This window comes from Vulpes vulpes, chromosome 10, assembly GCF_048418805.1.
Source record: "Vulpes vulpes isolate BD-2025 chromosome 10, VulVul3, whole genome shotgun sequence".
Taxonomy (NCBI): domain Eukaryota; kingdom Metazoa; phylum Chordata; class Mammalia; order Carnivora; family Canidae; genus Vulpes; species Vulpes vulpes.
In genome coordinates this window covers 57,431,215-57,448,571 of record NC_132789.1, presented here as the reverse complement: position 1 = coordinate 57,448,571, position 17,357 = coordinate 57,431,215, and the positions used below count along the sequence as shown (strand labels likewise).

Sequence of the window (17,357 nt, the reverse complement as noted above, 5' to 3'; positions counted from 1 at the left end):
TCACCAAAGATGCATTATAATTTTGATAAACTAATACAAAGCAATCCTCAAGTTTTTCTCCATGCTTCATTATTTCTCCTTACTTACAGACTCCTGGTTAAGCTTTTAGTACAGCTTTTTCAAATAGAATGAACTGGCAGTGTAATAGAATTGAAGGTTATTATGTACAGAATTTTAAACAGGGGGAAAAATAAGTATTAATGAATTTTTTTAAACATAAGCAGGATCAACTATCCATGTAGGCTAATTAGGAAGTATTCCTATTTATAGGATCCCTTGGAGCTCCTAGGAACACTAAAGTGAGATTAAATTACCTAGAATTAAGCTTCTTCCTGACAGTTAACACATTAGTGTATTACCAGTCATTCTCATCTCTATGTGAATTATTTTCAGAACTTTTTTTTTTTTCTTTGAAATTCAGGTGAAAACAAAGTACTAAAGAAATGGAGATGAGGTGGGAAGTTTCAGATTTGATCAAAGACAACTGCCTAGGTTTACTGAATGGGCAACTTAAAGGAAAGGGATCTAAGGATAGGAAGACAGGGAAAGATCACAATGTTTTAAAGAAAAATGAGAGAGGAGAAAATACAAAGGCTAAGCCTTACTTCATATGCTCAGACTCTACCTTAACTGCTAAAATCAGTGACCAAAGAAAATATAATTCCTATGGAAAAGTAAGCTCAAGAATTCTAATTACCTAAAAATAGGCCATATGTGCATTACAGTCAGAGTTCAACGACTCGTCTACTTCTACTGAAATGTTTAAAACTGTATTTTAGCCTTAAAAATTATGTTAGACTTTGTCACCCAAAGTACCTTTAGAATTTCAACATTTCAGTTTGTTTCCTATAGTTAAGAGTCTCTTACAGCTTGTCTCCCTCTCTGATGACTTCCTATTCAGTTTTCCCTCCCTTCCCCTATGATTTTCTGTACTGTTTCTTATATTTCACGAGTGAAACCATATGTAATGGTCTTTCTCTGATTGATTTGGGATTGCTGGGGGGTGGGGGGTGGGGGATGGGTGACTGGGTGTGATGGGCATTAAGGAGGGCACGTGATGTGATGAGGCCTGGGTGTTACATGCAACTGATGAATTACTGAATTCTTCATCTGAAAATAATGATGTACTATATGTTGGCTAATTTAATTTAAATTTAAAAAATAAAATTGAAAAAGAAAAAAATAATTTTAACTTTAAAAAACTTAAAAGATTCCAGATAAAAGTCTGCCAAAATTCTTTAACATTAAATAAAGATGAAACATATTACATAAAGGCAATGTTCTAAACACACAAAACATTAATTTTACATAGCAGGTTCCCAATTATATCCTTTCGTGAACAGTTAAAAATACAGTTAAAAACAACATACTTACTTTGAAAGAAATTGTACTGTAGCCCAAACACCACCATACATTAGCCCTTTAATGAGCCAAGAATCAATATTTAGGTCTGCTATAAACCCAACCAGCCAAATAACTAGGAATGGAGTTCCTAGCATTACTTTCTGCCGAAACTCCTGTACAGAAAAAAACAATGTCAGAAAGTTTGCATGTTTCAGGTAATCTGAATGTGAACCATTGTTATCTTTGTGAAAACATGCAACAGAAGGTGAAATTCATTCATTCAAATATGCCTACTACGCACAGGTACTATTCAAGGTGCTAGTCTCAGTCTTTTAGATAGGCTTTAATAGGCAATTTAAAAGTACTCAGGTAAAATTGTGGGAAAAGAGAATATAAGTTATAGGAGTGGGTCTAGATATTCAGATGCAGAAGACAGCAGTGCCAACTGCCAACACGTGGATACACTAGAAAACTGTTCATGACGATACCACGCAATTAAAAAGGCCACTGATAACTAGAGAGTGAAGAACCAGTATAATTTTTAAGTTCTAAGAGCTACATCAGATAAAGAAAGACAGGCTTAGCCTGAAGAAAGACACTTTGAATGATACATGTAAACAGTATACTAAAATCTTAAATGAGACGGAAAATAAAACAATCTATAGAGTCCCAGAGTCCATGGAATGACGATTATGTGCCCCTGAACATATTTCAAAGCACAGTGTCTAACATTCTGGAGGTAGTTCCATTTCATTTTTGTACTGATCTAGTTGTTACAAAGTCCCTACTTTTTTTTTTTTCTTTAAGATTGATTGATTGATTGACTTATGAGAGAGAGAGAAAAAGAGAGAGAGAGGCAGAGATACAGGCAGAGGGATAAGCAGGCTCCATGCCGGGCGCCCGATGTGGAACTCAATCCCGGGACTCCAGGATCACGCCCTGGGCCAAAGGCAGGCGCTAAACCTCTGAGTCACCCAGGGATCCCCACAAAGTCCCTACTTCTAAATACAAAACCTATCTACTTCCTTAGAACACCTACCACAATTTTACCTTCATAACAACACAAAGCAAGTCTATTAATTACCTCCTCCACATAGCAGCCCCTCACAAACTGATAGGCAGTTATCAAGTCTCTGGAGTTACCTTAAGTGATAGAACAACGTATGATCTTCCAGCTGTGACCTAACAAAGCTCAGAGTACAAATATTACTTTCCTCACTGACTACCTTTCTGAAGGCTAAGATATTACACTTTTTTAGTGCCCCTTTTTATACTGCTAGCTTCCACTGAAATAAATATTTTTCATATAAATGGCCATGCCTTTCCCAATTACTGTAATTCATTTTGAATGATGTGTAATTTTGGCTTGAAAAATAATTAAATATAACTTCAGAGTTTAATTTTATGCTGTTGTAAAATAACTAACCCTTCTGATTTGTATTTTCTTTTTTAAAGATTTTATTCATGAGAGAGAGAGAGAGAGAGAGAGAGAGAGAGAGGGGCAGACACAGGCAGAGGGACAAGCAGGCTCTATGCAGGGAGCCCGATGCGGGACTCAATCCTGGGACTCCAGGATCATGCCCTGGGCTGAAGGCAGACGCTAAACCGCTGAGCTACCCAGGGATCCCCCTCATTTGTATTTTCATCTCTAATATGCATGAATTTTATATCAAGACATTAGAGAAAATTTATAACTGGGAGGACAGAGCATATAAGGGGTGGGTACTGATGGGAGCGAAGGCAGATGTATCACTGGAAAACTATTTTCTAAAATTATTTGTAATTTGCCTTGATTGGAAAAGTATTCTTTTTTTTAAGATTTTAATTTATTTATTTGAGAGAGAGTACGTGAGAGCATGAGCAGGGGGAAGGGCAAAGGGAAAAGCACACTCCCTCCCCTCTGAGCGGAGATCCCCATACAGGGCTTCATCCCAGGACCCCAGGATCATGACCTGAGCTGAAGGTAGATGCTGAACCAACTGAGCCACCCAGGTGCTCTGAAAAACTATTTTCTAAAATTATCTGTAATTTGCCTTGTTTTTAGTTAAGATACTTGTTCTCCCTCAGCAACAGCCATAATTTTTTCATTAAAAATAAAGATACAGGGATCCCTGGGTGGCGCAGCGGTTTAACGCCTGCCTTTGGCCCAGGGCGCGATCCTGGAGACCCAGGATCGAATCCCACGTCGGGCTCCCGGTGCATGGAGTCTGCTTCTCCCTCTGCCTATGTCTCTGCCTCTCTCTCTCTCCCTCTCTCTGTGACTATCATAAATAAATAAATAATTTTAAAAAAATAAAATAAAATAAAGATACAATTTACAAATAGTAAAATTCACCCTCTTTTGGGTATAGTTCTCTGAGTTTTGTTAACATACATCGTTATGTGAAAATCAAGACACAGAACAGTTATATCAAGTCCTGAAATACCCTGTGCTCCCAGTCCCAGCCCCGGACAAACACTAATCTCTACCCCTATGTTTTTTGCAGGAATGTCTTATAAATGGAATCATACTGACACAGTCCTTTAAGCCTGGCTTCTTTCCCTGAGACAACGCATCTGACATTCACCCATGTTATATCAGCAGTTTGTTCCTTTGAAAGCTAACTAGTATTCTATTATAGTATCACAGTTTTTTTCATCTGCAGCTAAGGGATTAGGGTTATTTCCAAATTTGAAGGCTGAATAAAGCCATTATAAACATTTGCATACAGGTTTTTGTATGAACCGAAGTCATTTCACTTGGATAAATACCTATGTGTGTGGGATTCTGGAGTTTTTCTTTTTTTTTTTTTCAGAATATTATTTAACATATGTATTTATGATGCCATAAAGATGTTTTAAAAAGATGTAATGGTGATGTGCTGCTTCTGTAGATATGAAAAAAATCTATTTTCTCCTGAATTTTATTATAGAAATTTTCAAATATATAGTAAGTCTGTAAGAATTTTTAGTGAATACTAGCTGTATTCACCACCTAGATTCTATAATTCAGTAAACTATTTTTAATTAAACTTTTGATTATGAAACAATTATTGGTTCACATGCAGTTGTAATAAATAATACAGACAGATCCCAAGGACCCTTTACCCAGGTTTCCCCAAAGGCTAACATCTAGAGAAACAGTAGTACAATATCCTAATGAGGATGTTGACACTGATACAGTTAAGATGCAGAATATTTCCATCACTACAAGGATTCCCCACGTGGTCCTTTTAGAGCAACTTCCCTCCTACCAGCTACCTTCACCTGCATATGAACCTCTGGCAACCACTAATCTGCTCTACATTACTGTAATTTTGTCATTTCAAGAATTTTATGTTATATAGTATATAACCTAAGGGATTGGCTTTCTAATTCAACATAATTCCCTAGAGATGCACCCAGGTTACTGTTTGTATCATTAGTTCATTTCTTTTTATTATTAAGGAACATCCTATGGGATGAGTGCGCTATAGTCTGCTTAACCTTCACCTACTGAAGGACTGTAGAGTTGTTTCTGGTTTGGGGCTATTATGAATAGAGCTGCTATAAACATTCATGTATGGGATTTTGTGTAAATATAAGTTTTCATTTCTCTGGGATAAATGCCCAGGAGTGCAGCCCAGGTTGTATGGTAACTGCATGTTAAGTTTTTTTAAAGCCTGTCCAACTGTTCTCCAGGGTGCTGTATTCCCACGAGTAATGTATGAATAATCAGTAATCAGGAGTAATTTCTCTGTATCCTTACCAGCGTTTGGTGGTGCTGCAACTTTTTCAGTTATTCTGATAGGCGTATGATAGTAAGTCATGGTTTTAATTTGCATTTCTCATAATTATATTTTTTGCTTTCTACTACTTCTCTATGTTTTTGTTTCTCTATTTTCTTTTTCCTGCTGCTTGTGGGTTACTGGAAAGCTTTTTAGAATTATATTTTGATTCATTTATAGTATTTTCCAGTTTATCCCTCCACATAGTTTTTTTAGTGGTTACTCAAATATTATATAAACATAACTTATCACAATGTACTGGTGTCATCATTTTACTAGTTCAAGTGAATTGTGGAAACCTTACCCCTTTATGTCCCTCTACCCTTCCCTGTTTAGATTATAAATTGTCTCACATATATACCTACATTTAGAGATACATCAAATAATATTAGAATTTTTGCTCCAACTGTCAAGCATGAGATGAGAAGTCTACTGTACTTATTCCTAATTTTGCTTACATGATCTTATGTTCCAAGATTTTTCCTTTTATCTTTCTGTTTAGAGAACATTTCTTAGCCATTCTTCTAGGGTAGGTCTGCTGGCAATAAATTTTCTTAATTTTCCTTTATCTGAGAATGTGTTGATTTCTCCTTCATTCCTGAAAGATATTTTTACTGGATACTAGATTTTGGGTTGACAGTTCTCTCCTCTCAGCACTTGGAAAATGTGCCAATTTCTTCTGGCTTCTATGGTTTCTGGTGAGAAATCCATTGTTATTTGATCTATTTCACCCTTACCAGCAAGGGGATTTCAAGAATTTTATTTTTTGGCCTTTGGTTTCCAGAAGTTTGACTCGGTGTGTTCAGGCAGAATTTCTTTGAGTTTATTCTGTTTGGGGTATGTTCCACTTCTTAATCTATAGGTTGGTCTTTTGTCAACTTTGGGGATTTTATGGGCCACTGTATCTTTTGGGTACTTTTTTAGCTCTAACTTCCTTCTCTTCTTTTTCTGGGATTCTAATCATATCACTGTTAGATATGCTGTTATAATGTCTAATTTTTATTGTTCTATCTTCAAGGTCACTGATTCTTTCCCCTGCCCCCTCTATTCTGCTTTTGAGCCCATACACTGAATTTTGCAAAGTTTATTATAATTTTCAGTTTTAAAATTTCCACTTGGTCCTTCTGTATATTCTATTTCTAGATTTCTATTTCTTTGCTGAGGCTACTTTTCATTTGTTTCAAGCATGTTTGTAACTACTCACTGAAGCCTTTTTATAATGACTCCTCTAAAATCTTTTGTCAGGTAATTCTAATATCTCTGTCATCATGTTGTTGGCATCTATTTGATTTGCATTTCATCAGTTTTGGACCTTCTTAGTATCTGGTATGAGTGATTTTCTGTTTTTTTTTTTTTAGATAGATTCCTCTGATGTAGCTTAGCAGAATGAGGGGAGTGAAGCATGTTATTGTCAGGTGAGATGGAGATTCAGATCTCAAACTGGACTCCAATGACGCCTGAGGAGGGGGCTCCTCATTACTGTTGGGCAAAGGTAGAGCTTCCAGCTCCCCACTATACCTCTACTGATACCTCCCCTGGCCAGGAGGGTTAGGAGTGCCTCATTATTGCTTCCTATGTGGTCTTCCCTGATACAGCAGGGATGGGACCTCATTAACAGCCAGAGGGGATGAAAGTCCCAAATCCCTATTTAGTCTTCTCTGACACCACCCCAGGAAAGAAGTTCGGGTACATTACAGCCTGGTAAGGGTAAAAGTCTAGGCTTTTGTTCATGTGATTCAGGGTGGAGCCACAGTTTTTGGCTGTAGCATATCAGCCAAATATCTGGCTGTGGTAGAAAGTTATTTTCTAAAAGCTTCTATCTTGCTAAGCTGCCTCTTCTGTGGTTCTTTGGCCAGAAAGCAAGATTTTGTTGGAGCCCTTTTTGTCCATATCCATTTGTGATTCTAAGTTGTTGGCTTTGTCACCTCCACTTTTGGGATATATGCAACAAAAAAAAAGGAAACACAGGAACTCGCCACCATGTCATTCTTCAGATCCTGAGCTCCCTAGCCACTCTGCCTCCTTCTTTCCATCCCTAGAATCTTCTTACATTACAGTAATAACATCCAGCTTTTTCAGTTGTACTTAGTGGGGAAGAATAGGAAGCGCATATCTACTCCATCTTCCCAGATTCATTTTCACATAATAAACAGTGTTAAAGAGGACAATATGTGAGATTTCCACTGTTAACAAAAGGGATCGTGGGTTTTTAAGTGTTGAAAAATACTAATTTAGAGATTTCCTCCTAACTTATTATTAAACATTTGTTTAGGAGGCATTCTCTTTCTCCCTCTCCCTTTGCCCCTCACTCGTGTCTAAAATCTTCTAACCTTAAAAATCTACGAGCTTTTAATACTGTTTTCTAAAATTAAGATTCCCTCCACATCTATCTACTAGCACTGTCCAAAAATATTTTTCCCCTTTGGGATGACTTATTTTTAGTAAAATACTACTGAATCCTAGGTGTCAGTTTGTTTAGTTTTAAATAAAGAAGATACTTCACAGATTAGCAAATCAAATCATGCTTATGATTTAAATATTTCTAATGAGATGAAAAGAGAATAGTCTATATAATTACAAATACTTAATTTTACAAAGCCCCCAAACATCATATATTTTTATATAGTAATCTTTTTAAAAATGTAATATATTTTAAAATACTAATGCAAAACCAAAAATAATACAGAACACTTGACTTCTGAACTGATCACAATAATATACAAATGTTAATAAAATTATGCTAAACTCTTTAATGAAGTTCTTTTATTTATTTATTACTTTTTTTTAAAGATTTGAGAGAGAGAAAGAAAGAGAACAAGTAGGAAGAGCAAAGAGGGAGAGAGGATCCCAAGCCGACTCTGCACAAAGTGCAGAGCCTCACATGGAGCTCCATCCTAAGACCCTAAGATCATGACTCAAGCTGAAAGCAAAAAGTTGGATGCTCAACTGAATGTACCACCTAGGCAACTGTGAAGCTCTCTTTTTAAAAAGAAATCATATCTAAACACATAAATGTGCATATAGCCCTATTAACTATAAAATTAAAAATAAGAAGAATAAAAAATAAGTAACTATATTATTAAACATCTGGAATTTACAAAGTCATTTTTATCTGACAATGTATTTTTAAAAAATTCTTTAGAGTATTTACACTAAACAAAATGAAAGCATAAATACTATGGGACTGTTCAAAGTACAAGACACTTTTATTACAAGCTTAGTTATTAGGAGACATCAGGCTTTGTTCACTGTGTTGAGAAAAACTGCTGTAAACCCTAGAGGACAGAGCTCTATTAGAGAAAATTAAAATAAATCACTTTCTATGTTATATCTAATAGTAAAACGAAAGAGTTCACATGACATGCAAAAACTGTTCATTATTCTCAATTATGGGTTGAGAATAGCCAAGGTTCTTTTTTAAAATAGTCAATTTTTTTTTTTTTTTTAAGATTTTATTTCTTTACCTAAGAGAGAGAGAGTACAATGATAGAGATAGTACAATTGGGGTGGAGGGGCAGAGAGAGAGGGAAAAACAGACTCCCTGCTGAGCAGGGAGCCAACTCAGGGCTTGATCCCCAGGTCCCAGGATCATGAATTGAGCCAAAGGCAGACGCTTAACCAACTGAGTCACCCAGGCACCCCACAGGTAAGTTTATAAACTATAAATCTAACCTTTCTCATGTCTAAGTAATGACCAATGGTTTCAACGCATTAAGGAAGTCTGAACTATAAATAAATGAGGCATGTTTTGACGTTTCCCTTTGTCCAAAACTTGTCATTTTGTCCTGATAACACATAGATCATTAACCTTAAATAAAGCATCTTTATTACAACTAGAACAGACTGAATAAAATGGTAGTCAAGGCATAATACTATTCAACTTGTGATTATTGACAAATTAGCCAAAAATACCTCGTCAATTATTTAAGTATTATGAAGAAACTGCCAGTTGACTTTTCCTTTTTAAAGGAAGGAAATTTTTAAGGAATATAGACCCCCTCTTTGGAGGAAATATTCTTAATTTTAAAATCATAGTGTTACAATTAGGCAATTGAACCGTCATACAGTCTTTCTATAGAAAAGTGAAGAATCTAAGTTTCTCTCACTCTAAAAAAAGTTACAACATACTACAAAAGAATGGGAAGCTTGAATCAAATAGTCAGAGTTGTGAGCAGTTTAAAAAGATACATATTAGAACTACGATTTTTCATGATTTATTATATTAATAAGTGCACTTAAACAGTAAGGACTTATAATCTCTCACTAACAAAGGAAAGCTGAATCAATGAACTAAAATTTATGTTAGCCTATGGAGATATAAACAATTACATACATTTCTTCTTAATTATCAAATTACCAAGTAGGCAGAGCCCTGAGAAACTGCTATCTGACTTCATTTTGTCTTGGATAATATAATATTTTAAAAATTATAGTGGCCAATGGCAAAATTAAAAGCTAAAAATGCTCAGTTAAGAAAGTATGCCTATGAATCTTACTTAAAAGATTACATAAGTCTTCAGTCATGAATTTACCTTATCAGCTTTCAGCTTTCTAAGGAAAGATGGATTGTCATAGCCTTTTGCTTGTCTCGCCTCTTGCAAATGGTTGATCATCCACACGTTTTTTCTCTGCTTTGCCAAGTCAAGTGCTGATTCGCCCTAATAAGCAGAAAAAAATTCATGTTAAAAATAAAAGAAAAAGTAAAATAATTTAGTTGCCAACTTTTAAAGTACTCCCATAAAAACAAATTGAACAATTAGTTCATTAACATTATTTTGACATTGGGCAAAGTCAAATGCTAAAAGCATCTAATTTTGTATTATGCTTCCCATTCAAGGTACAATCAGTAAATATATTTACTCATCTTATTCTATAGATTCTATTTTTGCTTATGTTTTGACATATAAAAGTAAACCAAAAAGTAGGTATTTTAGCACCTGCTGGATCAGAGGCTATCATTCAGTTTATCAGTTATTTCATATTCTTTAAGGGTTTTATTAGTAGTACTTATCACTACAAAATATCTTACTATAATACCAAATTGCCAGAAACCTCTCAGTTTAATCTCAGTAATGACAAAGGTCTGAAGAAAATAGGGAAGAAAAAGAGAAGTCAACTTCTATTCCTACTGTTGTACTGGCATTCTGGTCATCTTAAATTCATTCACCCATCCAGAAATTTCCAAAGAGAATGAGAACAGCAACAAAAAAATAGTGACTCGGGTTATGGACCTACAGCTCTCCCTTTAATCTCATGAAGAAGAATGCCAAAGAGTATAAGTGAATAAAATAAAGTATTTTAAGGAAGGAAAGAAACGAGACATAAGCGCCCCTAATTCTAGATCCATACTTCTTTGTGCCTTTATTAATTTAAAAATCCTTTTTCTCATTAGTCAAACACCTACATTTCTATTCTATTTAATAGTCTCCACTATTTATCTACTTTTTTAAATAGAAAAGTAAAATGAAAAATTTTGTGTGCCAAAATTTTAAGAATGTATAGATGAATATTCAAAACTACTTTAAAAAGGGGAAATATTTAAATATTACTTTGAAAAACTGGATAAAAACAAAAAATAAACCTTAGAGTGCCTTACTTATGAGGGATGATTATTATCAAGTATAAAGTACACTTGATTTTTTAAAAAATACTAAAAAATAAAAAGCAAACAACAAAATAAACACGGCACTACCACCAATAGTAACAACTATAACAACACAACAATTAACAACAAAAAAGCCCAACCAATCCTTTAATAAAAGGTCAATAGTATTTAATAAGGAATGGGCTAATCTAGGTGAGTCTTCCACAAATAGGGATATTTACTGTAAAATATCTCCTTACCTATTCAAAACTTCTATCACCTAAGTTGTAAGAACCAGCTAATTAATCCAAACTATAAAGATTACCTGAATAAAAGCAATCCCTTGGGTAACAATTCCCAGAGAATATCCTGCTGTTGCCTCGGTCCAGCTGAGCATCCCTTCCACTAGAGGGCCATGTGACACCTAAGGATTGCCTAGATAAAAAGATGGAGGGAGCTTTAAGAAATCTTCCAACTACTCCTCTAGTCTTCTGACTGCTTTTGTATAGTTCTTTCATTCAGTCAGTAAAATAAACAAGCAATTAACTTAAAGAATGATACTAAAGCCCAGGTTCTGATCAAGTCTCTATTTGATTACTCCATGTTGTCAGCCAAAACAGTAAACGATAAAACAAGACCAATAACAACAAGAATCATGGAGTATTTATAGATTATGTAACTGGTAATAAGAAACTTTTCAAAAGTTTTGGTGAGATAAACATAATGGAAGGTGGAGGGTGAAAGATAACTTTTTGCCAGAGATTGAATTTCATTATGAAAACTAAGGAAAATTCCTTCCTGGAGACCATCTAGGTCAGGTACTTAAGAGGTAAGGAAAATTTTTTTTAGATAAAAGTTCTTACCTCACTTCAAGAAACCATGTAAGAGTCTTTCAATCTATTAACAAAGTTCAGTAATTTTATAGCCTGCACAAACTAAAAATTATGTTGTTTGATAATTTTAGAAAGAATAAACTATACATGCTTGGGCAGCACTCGGAGATTAATTGTTCTCCCAAAACTCAATTCATCTACATTTATCTGTATAACCAAAACATGTGGGAGAGTGAACAATATTATTTTTTAAAAATTCACAAATGAGATGCTACCATAAGAAGGGATTACTACATACATAGGTCATTTTTTTTTTTTTAATTCTTAGTATCCCAAATCACTTTTCCTTCCCTTACTGTTATCGCTTCATAAGATTTGGATTTATTCCATGTAACTATTTTCTGGGGCCATGGTTCTTAAATTCTTTTGAGTCATATTTGATGAAAGCCATTAACAATCTCCCCGAAAAGTACTGATACAAGTCATTTCTTTGTAACAATGTATGGGCTCACCCCCTAACCAAAATCCACTGGTAGGTCCCAGATTAAGAATTTCTAATCTAAGTTATATGGTTAATCTTGTTCTTCTAAGGATCAAAACAGTCATTTTAAAGTTACTTTATCTTGAAAAAAAATCATTATTTACATATTAAAAGAATCGAAATCCTTATTCAAATAACTAATTTACAAGGGCAAATATCTAATATAAAGATATAATATCTAAGAAACTTAAGTTTAATCTTATTTAGAAAGTAGCTATTTTAGATTAGGATCAACAAAATAGTTGTATAACACAAAGTATAATTTTTATATTCTTTGAAGAATGCAACTTTTACTCCTATTACAGCCATATCCAGATTTTCAGACTACATATTTTTTGTTGTAATTCATGATCAACTAGACTCTCTTTAAGACTTAAAAAGAAAAATGGAAAAATAAACAGGCATAAATCAACTTTATTTCTCAAATTCCTGGACAAAGAACCTAGGTTATTTTTAATAAATTTTTCCCTTTTAAAATTCACACCAATTTAAGTTTACTTAATTAGCTTGCCATTCCACATAACTAAAAGCCACTACATCTCAAATTATATATGATTAAAATAGAACCAATTCCTTTTACCCTCACCAAGCAAGTCCTCTTCCTTCATCTTCACAACCTCAATATGTATTACACTTACTTATTCAGCCGTCAATATTTCCTTTCACCCTCATATCTAATCTACTCTGAAATACCATTTCCAAATCCATTCACTTCTCTCCATCTCTATTCCTATAATAGTAGGTTAAACTAACTTTACCTGCCTGATTACAACGGCCTAAATGAGATCCACTCATCCTCTCCATTTTCTTAATTCTTCAATGCATTCTCCATCAGCAACCAAAGTTTTAAATATTTTTAAAAGAATATTTAAAACACAAAGTATAAAGCCAGGCTACACAAATCCTTCCAACTGTTTCTCATGACTGAGAACATAATTAAAGTTACTTATCATGGCCTTGCATGATCTGGCACCTGCCTCTCTCAGTGACTTCACTCCTTTGCTCACTGCACTCAGTCCAGGCTGTCATTCTCTGCACCTCTAATATGGCAAGCTTACTCCTGGCCTTGGGACTTGCAACTTGCAAGCTCCTCTACATGCAAAGTTTTTTCCCACGTGTCTTTGTATAACTGATCCCTTCTTCATCGGACAAGTCTCAAAGCAAATGCTATCTCCTCAGAGGTATTCACAAGTCACTCATAGCCCTCATCACTGTACCATATTTGCCTGTGTGTCTCATGTGTGTATTTTAATTAACTATTTCCTAATACAATGTAAACTCAGAGAATATGGACTTCATCTGTCTAAAACACCTGGACTCCCCAGCACTAATATTTGCTAAATGAATAAACAGTTTCCACTAGAAGGTGGTGACTACAGTGCAGCATATTAGGAATGCCAGATTCCACTAGAAAAAAACAGCTGATACTTATTTCATCTTTTAAGTTCCAGAAAAAGTACATTTGAAAACAAAATTCTACTTTTCCACCAATGTAGACAGCAAGATTATTTTTACTCTGAAAGTATAAATGTTCCCTGAGCAACTGAACCAACTACTTAGACTTTATTTTCTTTAAAAATAATGTCACTTCAAATAAGTCAGAGGAAGATAAATATAATTTGATCTCACTTGTTTGTGGAATCTATAAAACAAAAATAAACAAAACCAAGCTCAGAGGAACAGACTGGTGGTTGCCAGAAGCAGGGGTGAAATGGTAAAGGGAGTTGAAAGGTACAAACTTCTAGTTTTAAAATAAGTCCTGAGGATGTAATGTACAGAATGGCGGCTGTATCTACTGTATATCTGAAAGTTGCTAAAAGGTAAATCTTAAGAGTTTCCATTACAAGGAAAAAGGACATTTTGTGACTATGTAATGGCGACAGATACTGACTGGATCTGCTGCAGTGGTCACCCCACTCTATGTTCCAATCATTATGCTGTGTACCTGAAATTAGCATAATGTTGCATGCCAACTATACCTCAATTAAGAAAAATAAAATGATGATGGTGTTGTCACTTCAGAAGCTACCAGGGAATTACATTTAAAATAACTTCTTTTAGGGGACACCTGGGTGGTTTAGTCAGCTCAGCATATGACTCATGATTTTGGCTCAGGTCATGATCTCAGGCTCATGGGAGGAGTCTCCTTGAGATTCTCTTTCTACCTCTCCTTTTGTCCCCTCCACACATGCTCACTCATGCTGTCTCTCAGAATAAAAAAAAAAAGTTTTACATGCACAAAAATTATGACACTGTGGACTCGAAGGTACTCATATGAAGTGCACTAGTTAAGAAAGCTACATTCGAGGGTGCCTGGGTGTCAGTTAAGTGTCTGCCTGCGGCTCAGGTCATGATTCCAGGGTCCTGGGATTGAGCCCCATATCAGGCTCCCTGCTCACTGGGGAGTCTGCTTGTCCCTCTCCCTCTGACCCGCCCCCCTGTTCTTGAGTGCTCTCTCAGAAAGAAAGGAAGAAAGTAATAAAGCAAGAAAGAAAGAAAGGAAGAAAGAAAGAAAGAAAGAAAGAAAGAAAGAAAGAAAGAAAGAAAGAAAGAAAGAAAACAACCCAGCGAGCTACATTTAAGCATATTCTATCTTGGTACCAAATAGATCATGTACCTGAACCTACAAAATATTAAAAATATACGGTACAAACCATATAAATCATTTCAAATATCTCTCTTACCATTACCTTCCTGTTGAAATTCATTATAGATTATTCCTTATTCTAAGTCTAATAAAAGTTTAGACAATGGTTAAGGTGAAGTGCAAGGGGGTTCACTATTTATCTGAAAGACATTAAATTTACAAACCACACTTCAAATACTTAAAGATCATGATTTGGGTGAAGTTACCTAAATTCTATATGGACAGAAAAAATATTTTTAAATGGGCTAAAAATACACACTACTAGCTTCAAATTCCAGAACTGTATAGTCATGTTGTCACAATTTTTAGCATTACTGTTATTTCAATACACTGATGTGACTCTTGGCAGAGTCTACAAAGACTCAATATTTGCCATGGTGAAATTGGTTCTACCTTTTCACTAATATTAACACTAAAATAAATATTTTGAAATATATTCCTGGGGCATGATCATTTTAGGAATGGGTGTCTGGTACCAAAGAGAAGAAAAATAATGCTCTAAAGCAATTCAGATATAAAACATAAAGGTAAACTCACTAATTTTTTCTTATGCGGATATTGGTCAGCCTTAATCAAACTCCTTCCTTCTTATCCTCTAGGCCTGAAGTCGGCCTAATTTACTAGTCACAGTGTTATGAACTTTTCTGAGCTTCCTATTTAAAAACATTTGGAAAAGCAAACTTTTTTCTCTAGAATTACAGAAGTGGCAGACAGGTATACTAGCAGTCATGAAAACTAGCTTCCAGGTTACGCTCATGACTACATAAATCTTCATTCAGTCTCTCAACAAATATTTAGAGTGCCCACCATGTGCCAGGCACTATGGTATACCAACTTTCCTCTTTTCAATTTTTACTGGTAGATATTAGGTCACTCTGTTCACTTTGCATAGAGACAAAATGACTTGAAATTTTAAAAAGAAAGAAAATATATGGTTTTCTCAACTTCTTATAGTTTCCAACAAGATATTTGATATTTACTTTTAACTAAACATTTTTAATGAAACTCATTTTTAACAATTCATTAAAATTTCAAGTAAATTAGGCTCCATATAGTTAGTCTAAGCTGTATTATTTTAGTAGTTCAACCTCAGAGTAATCAAATACAGAAAGAACTATTCATTGGAACATAAATAGATGCCCTGATCCAGCAGGAGATAACCTTCTTTTTGATTGCCATTTCAGATTATGTGGCTCAAATCTCTTTCAGATTTAATTAGCACATATCCCCTAGAAATTTAAGAAACATGACTCAGAAAATACTATGATTTATAGTCAAAATTAAAGAACATTTGTCAAAGGGCATAACGTTACTTATGAATTCACATTACTGAAAGATGATGTTTAAAAACTTAAAGTCATTTCACAGAAAGGGTTGCTGAAAGTCGTGGCAGATCCTCAGGCTTTAAAAATTAGAATGGTTAAGTAAAAATTTAAGACTAGTAACAGAATTTTCTTTCAAGTACTCATAAAATATCTACAAATTTCTAAATGTTCAGTGTGAATGTTAACTGTGCTTTGTTCTTGGATAACTCTGTATACTTTTCCTGGATTAGTCCAACATCTGGGGGAAGTGGGTTCTCCTATAAACATCATCAAGGTACCTATCAAATTTAAAGATCTTGACCTTTAAAATAAGACAATAACAAGTCAAAGAATTACTAGAAGTTATTATGCACAATGTGGTTTAACTACAAATTTGTGAATCTCTGTACTGATTTTCTTAAAGAAACCAGAAAACTATTTCCTTCAGCTATGAAAATACATATTATATAACTTAATTTTCAAAAGTCAGTAAGAATTCACCAATGAAATGACCATCAAATATGAAAATTACTTCAATATTAAAAGACAAAAGCAAATAATCCAGTCTTTCCAAACAAATTCTTGCATGGAAGCAAAGAGTTGAGCTTAAATAAGAGGGTTCTTCCCTCTTTGACACTCTATGAAAAAGCCTATCTTTTACTGCAGAGTTAAGATCTTAACATTTCACATAGCATAATCAATATAGCATGTTTTTACCTTGATATTCTGGGCATCAACATTAGCTCCAGCTTCCAGAAGAAGACTAATGACTGTGGTATTCCCTGCTAGTACTGCCCAATGCAGAGCAGTGTTTTTGTGATACTTGTCACCAAGGTTAACTGAAACATTGAATGTTAAAAGCAATCTAGTTGGATCCACACTGAAAAGGAAAAAAAAAAAAAACAACAACAACAACCCTAATTTCAATTATAGAAATCATTACAGACACTAAACTGATCGTGGCTGCATTTGCATTCCATCTTGGAACACTACTATTCTAACCTATACTCAACCTTATAATCGGTAACGAGGGGACATTCTAATATGATGTATTAAGGATATGCAACACCCATATAAAATAATACTGTTCCAAGAGAGGGCATACTTGGTCCTGACATTTTCTAAGTTTGATTAGGGAGTAAGGTCATTAATAGCCATATAATTAAACAATCACATTTTTAAATTTAAATCTGGATTATTCCAAAAATGTTTTCAGGTAACTTACTAATATAGTAAACTTGTCAATATACAAATAACACGAAAAAAATAGTTTTTAAAAATAAGGTAACATCTTTCATTCTTAAAAACTGCTAAAAGAATAAAGATACTACCATTACCAAGGTCAAGGTAAGCCCAGA

General features: G+C 34.5%; 1 protein-coding gene across 1 annotated transcript in view; it reads right to left on the bottom strand.

The window, feature by feature from the left end:
• ZDHHC17 (zDHHC palmitoyltransferase 17) overlaps positions 1–17,357 on the bottom strand; it is an 88,179-nt gene that overhangs the window by 20,987 nt on the left and 49,835 nt on the right. Inside the window, exons 7-9 of the mRNA XM_025992153.2 lie at positions 16,717–16,879; positions 9,623–9,748; positions 1,375–1,517 (exon numbers count right to left, since the gene is read on the bottom strand). Coding sequence (XP_025847938.1) covers positions 1,375–1,517; positions 9,623–9,748; positions 16,717–16,879 — 432 coding nt within the window. The remainder of the gene's footprint in view (positions 1–1,374; positions 1,518–9,622; positions 9,749–16,716; positions 16,880–17,357) is intronic.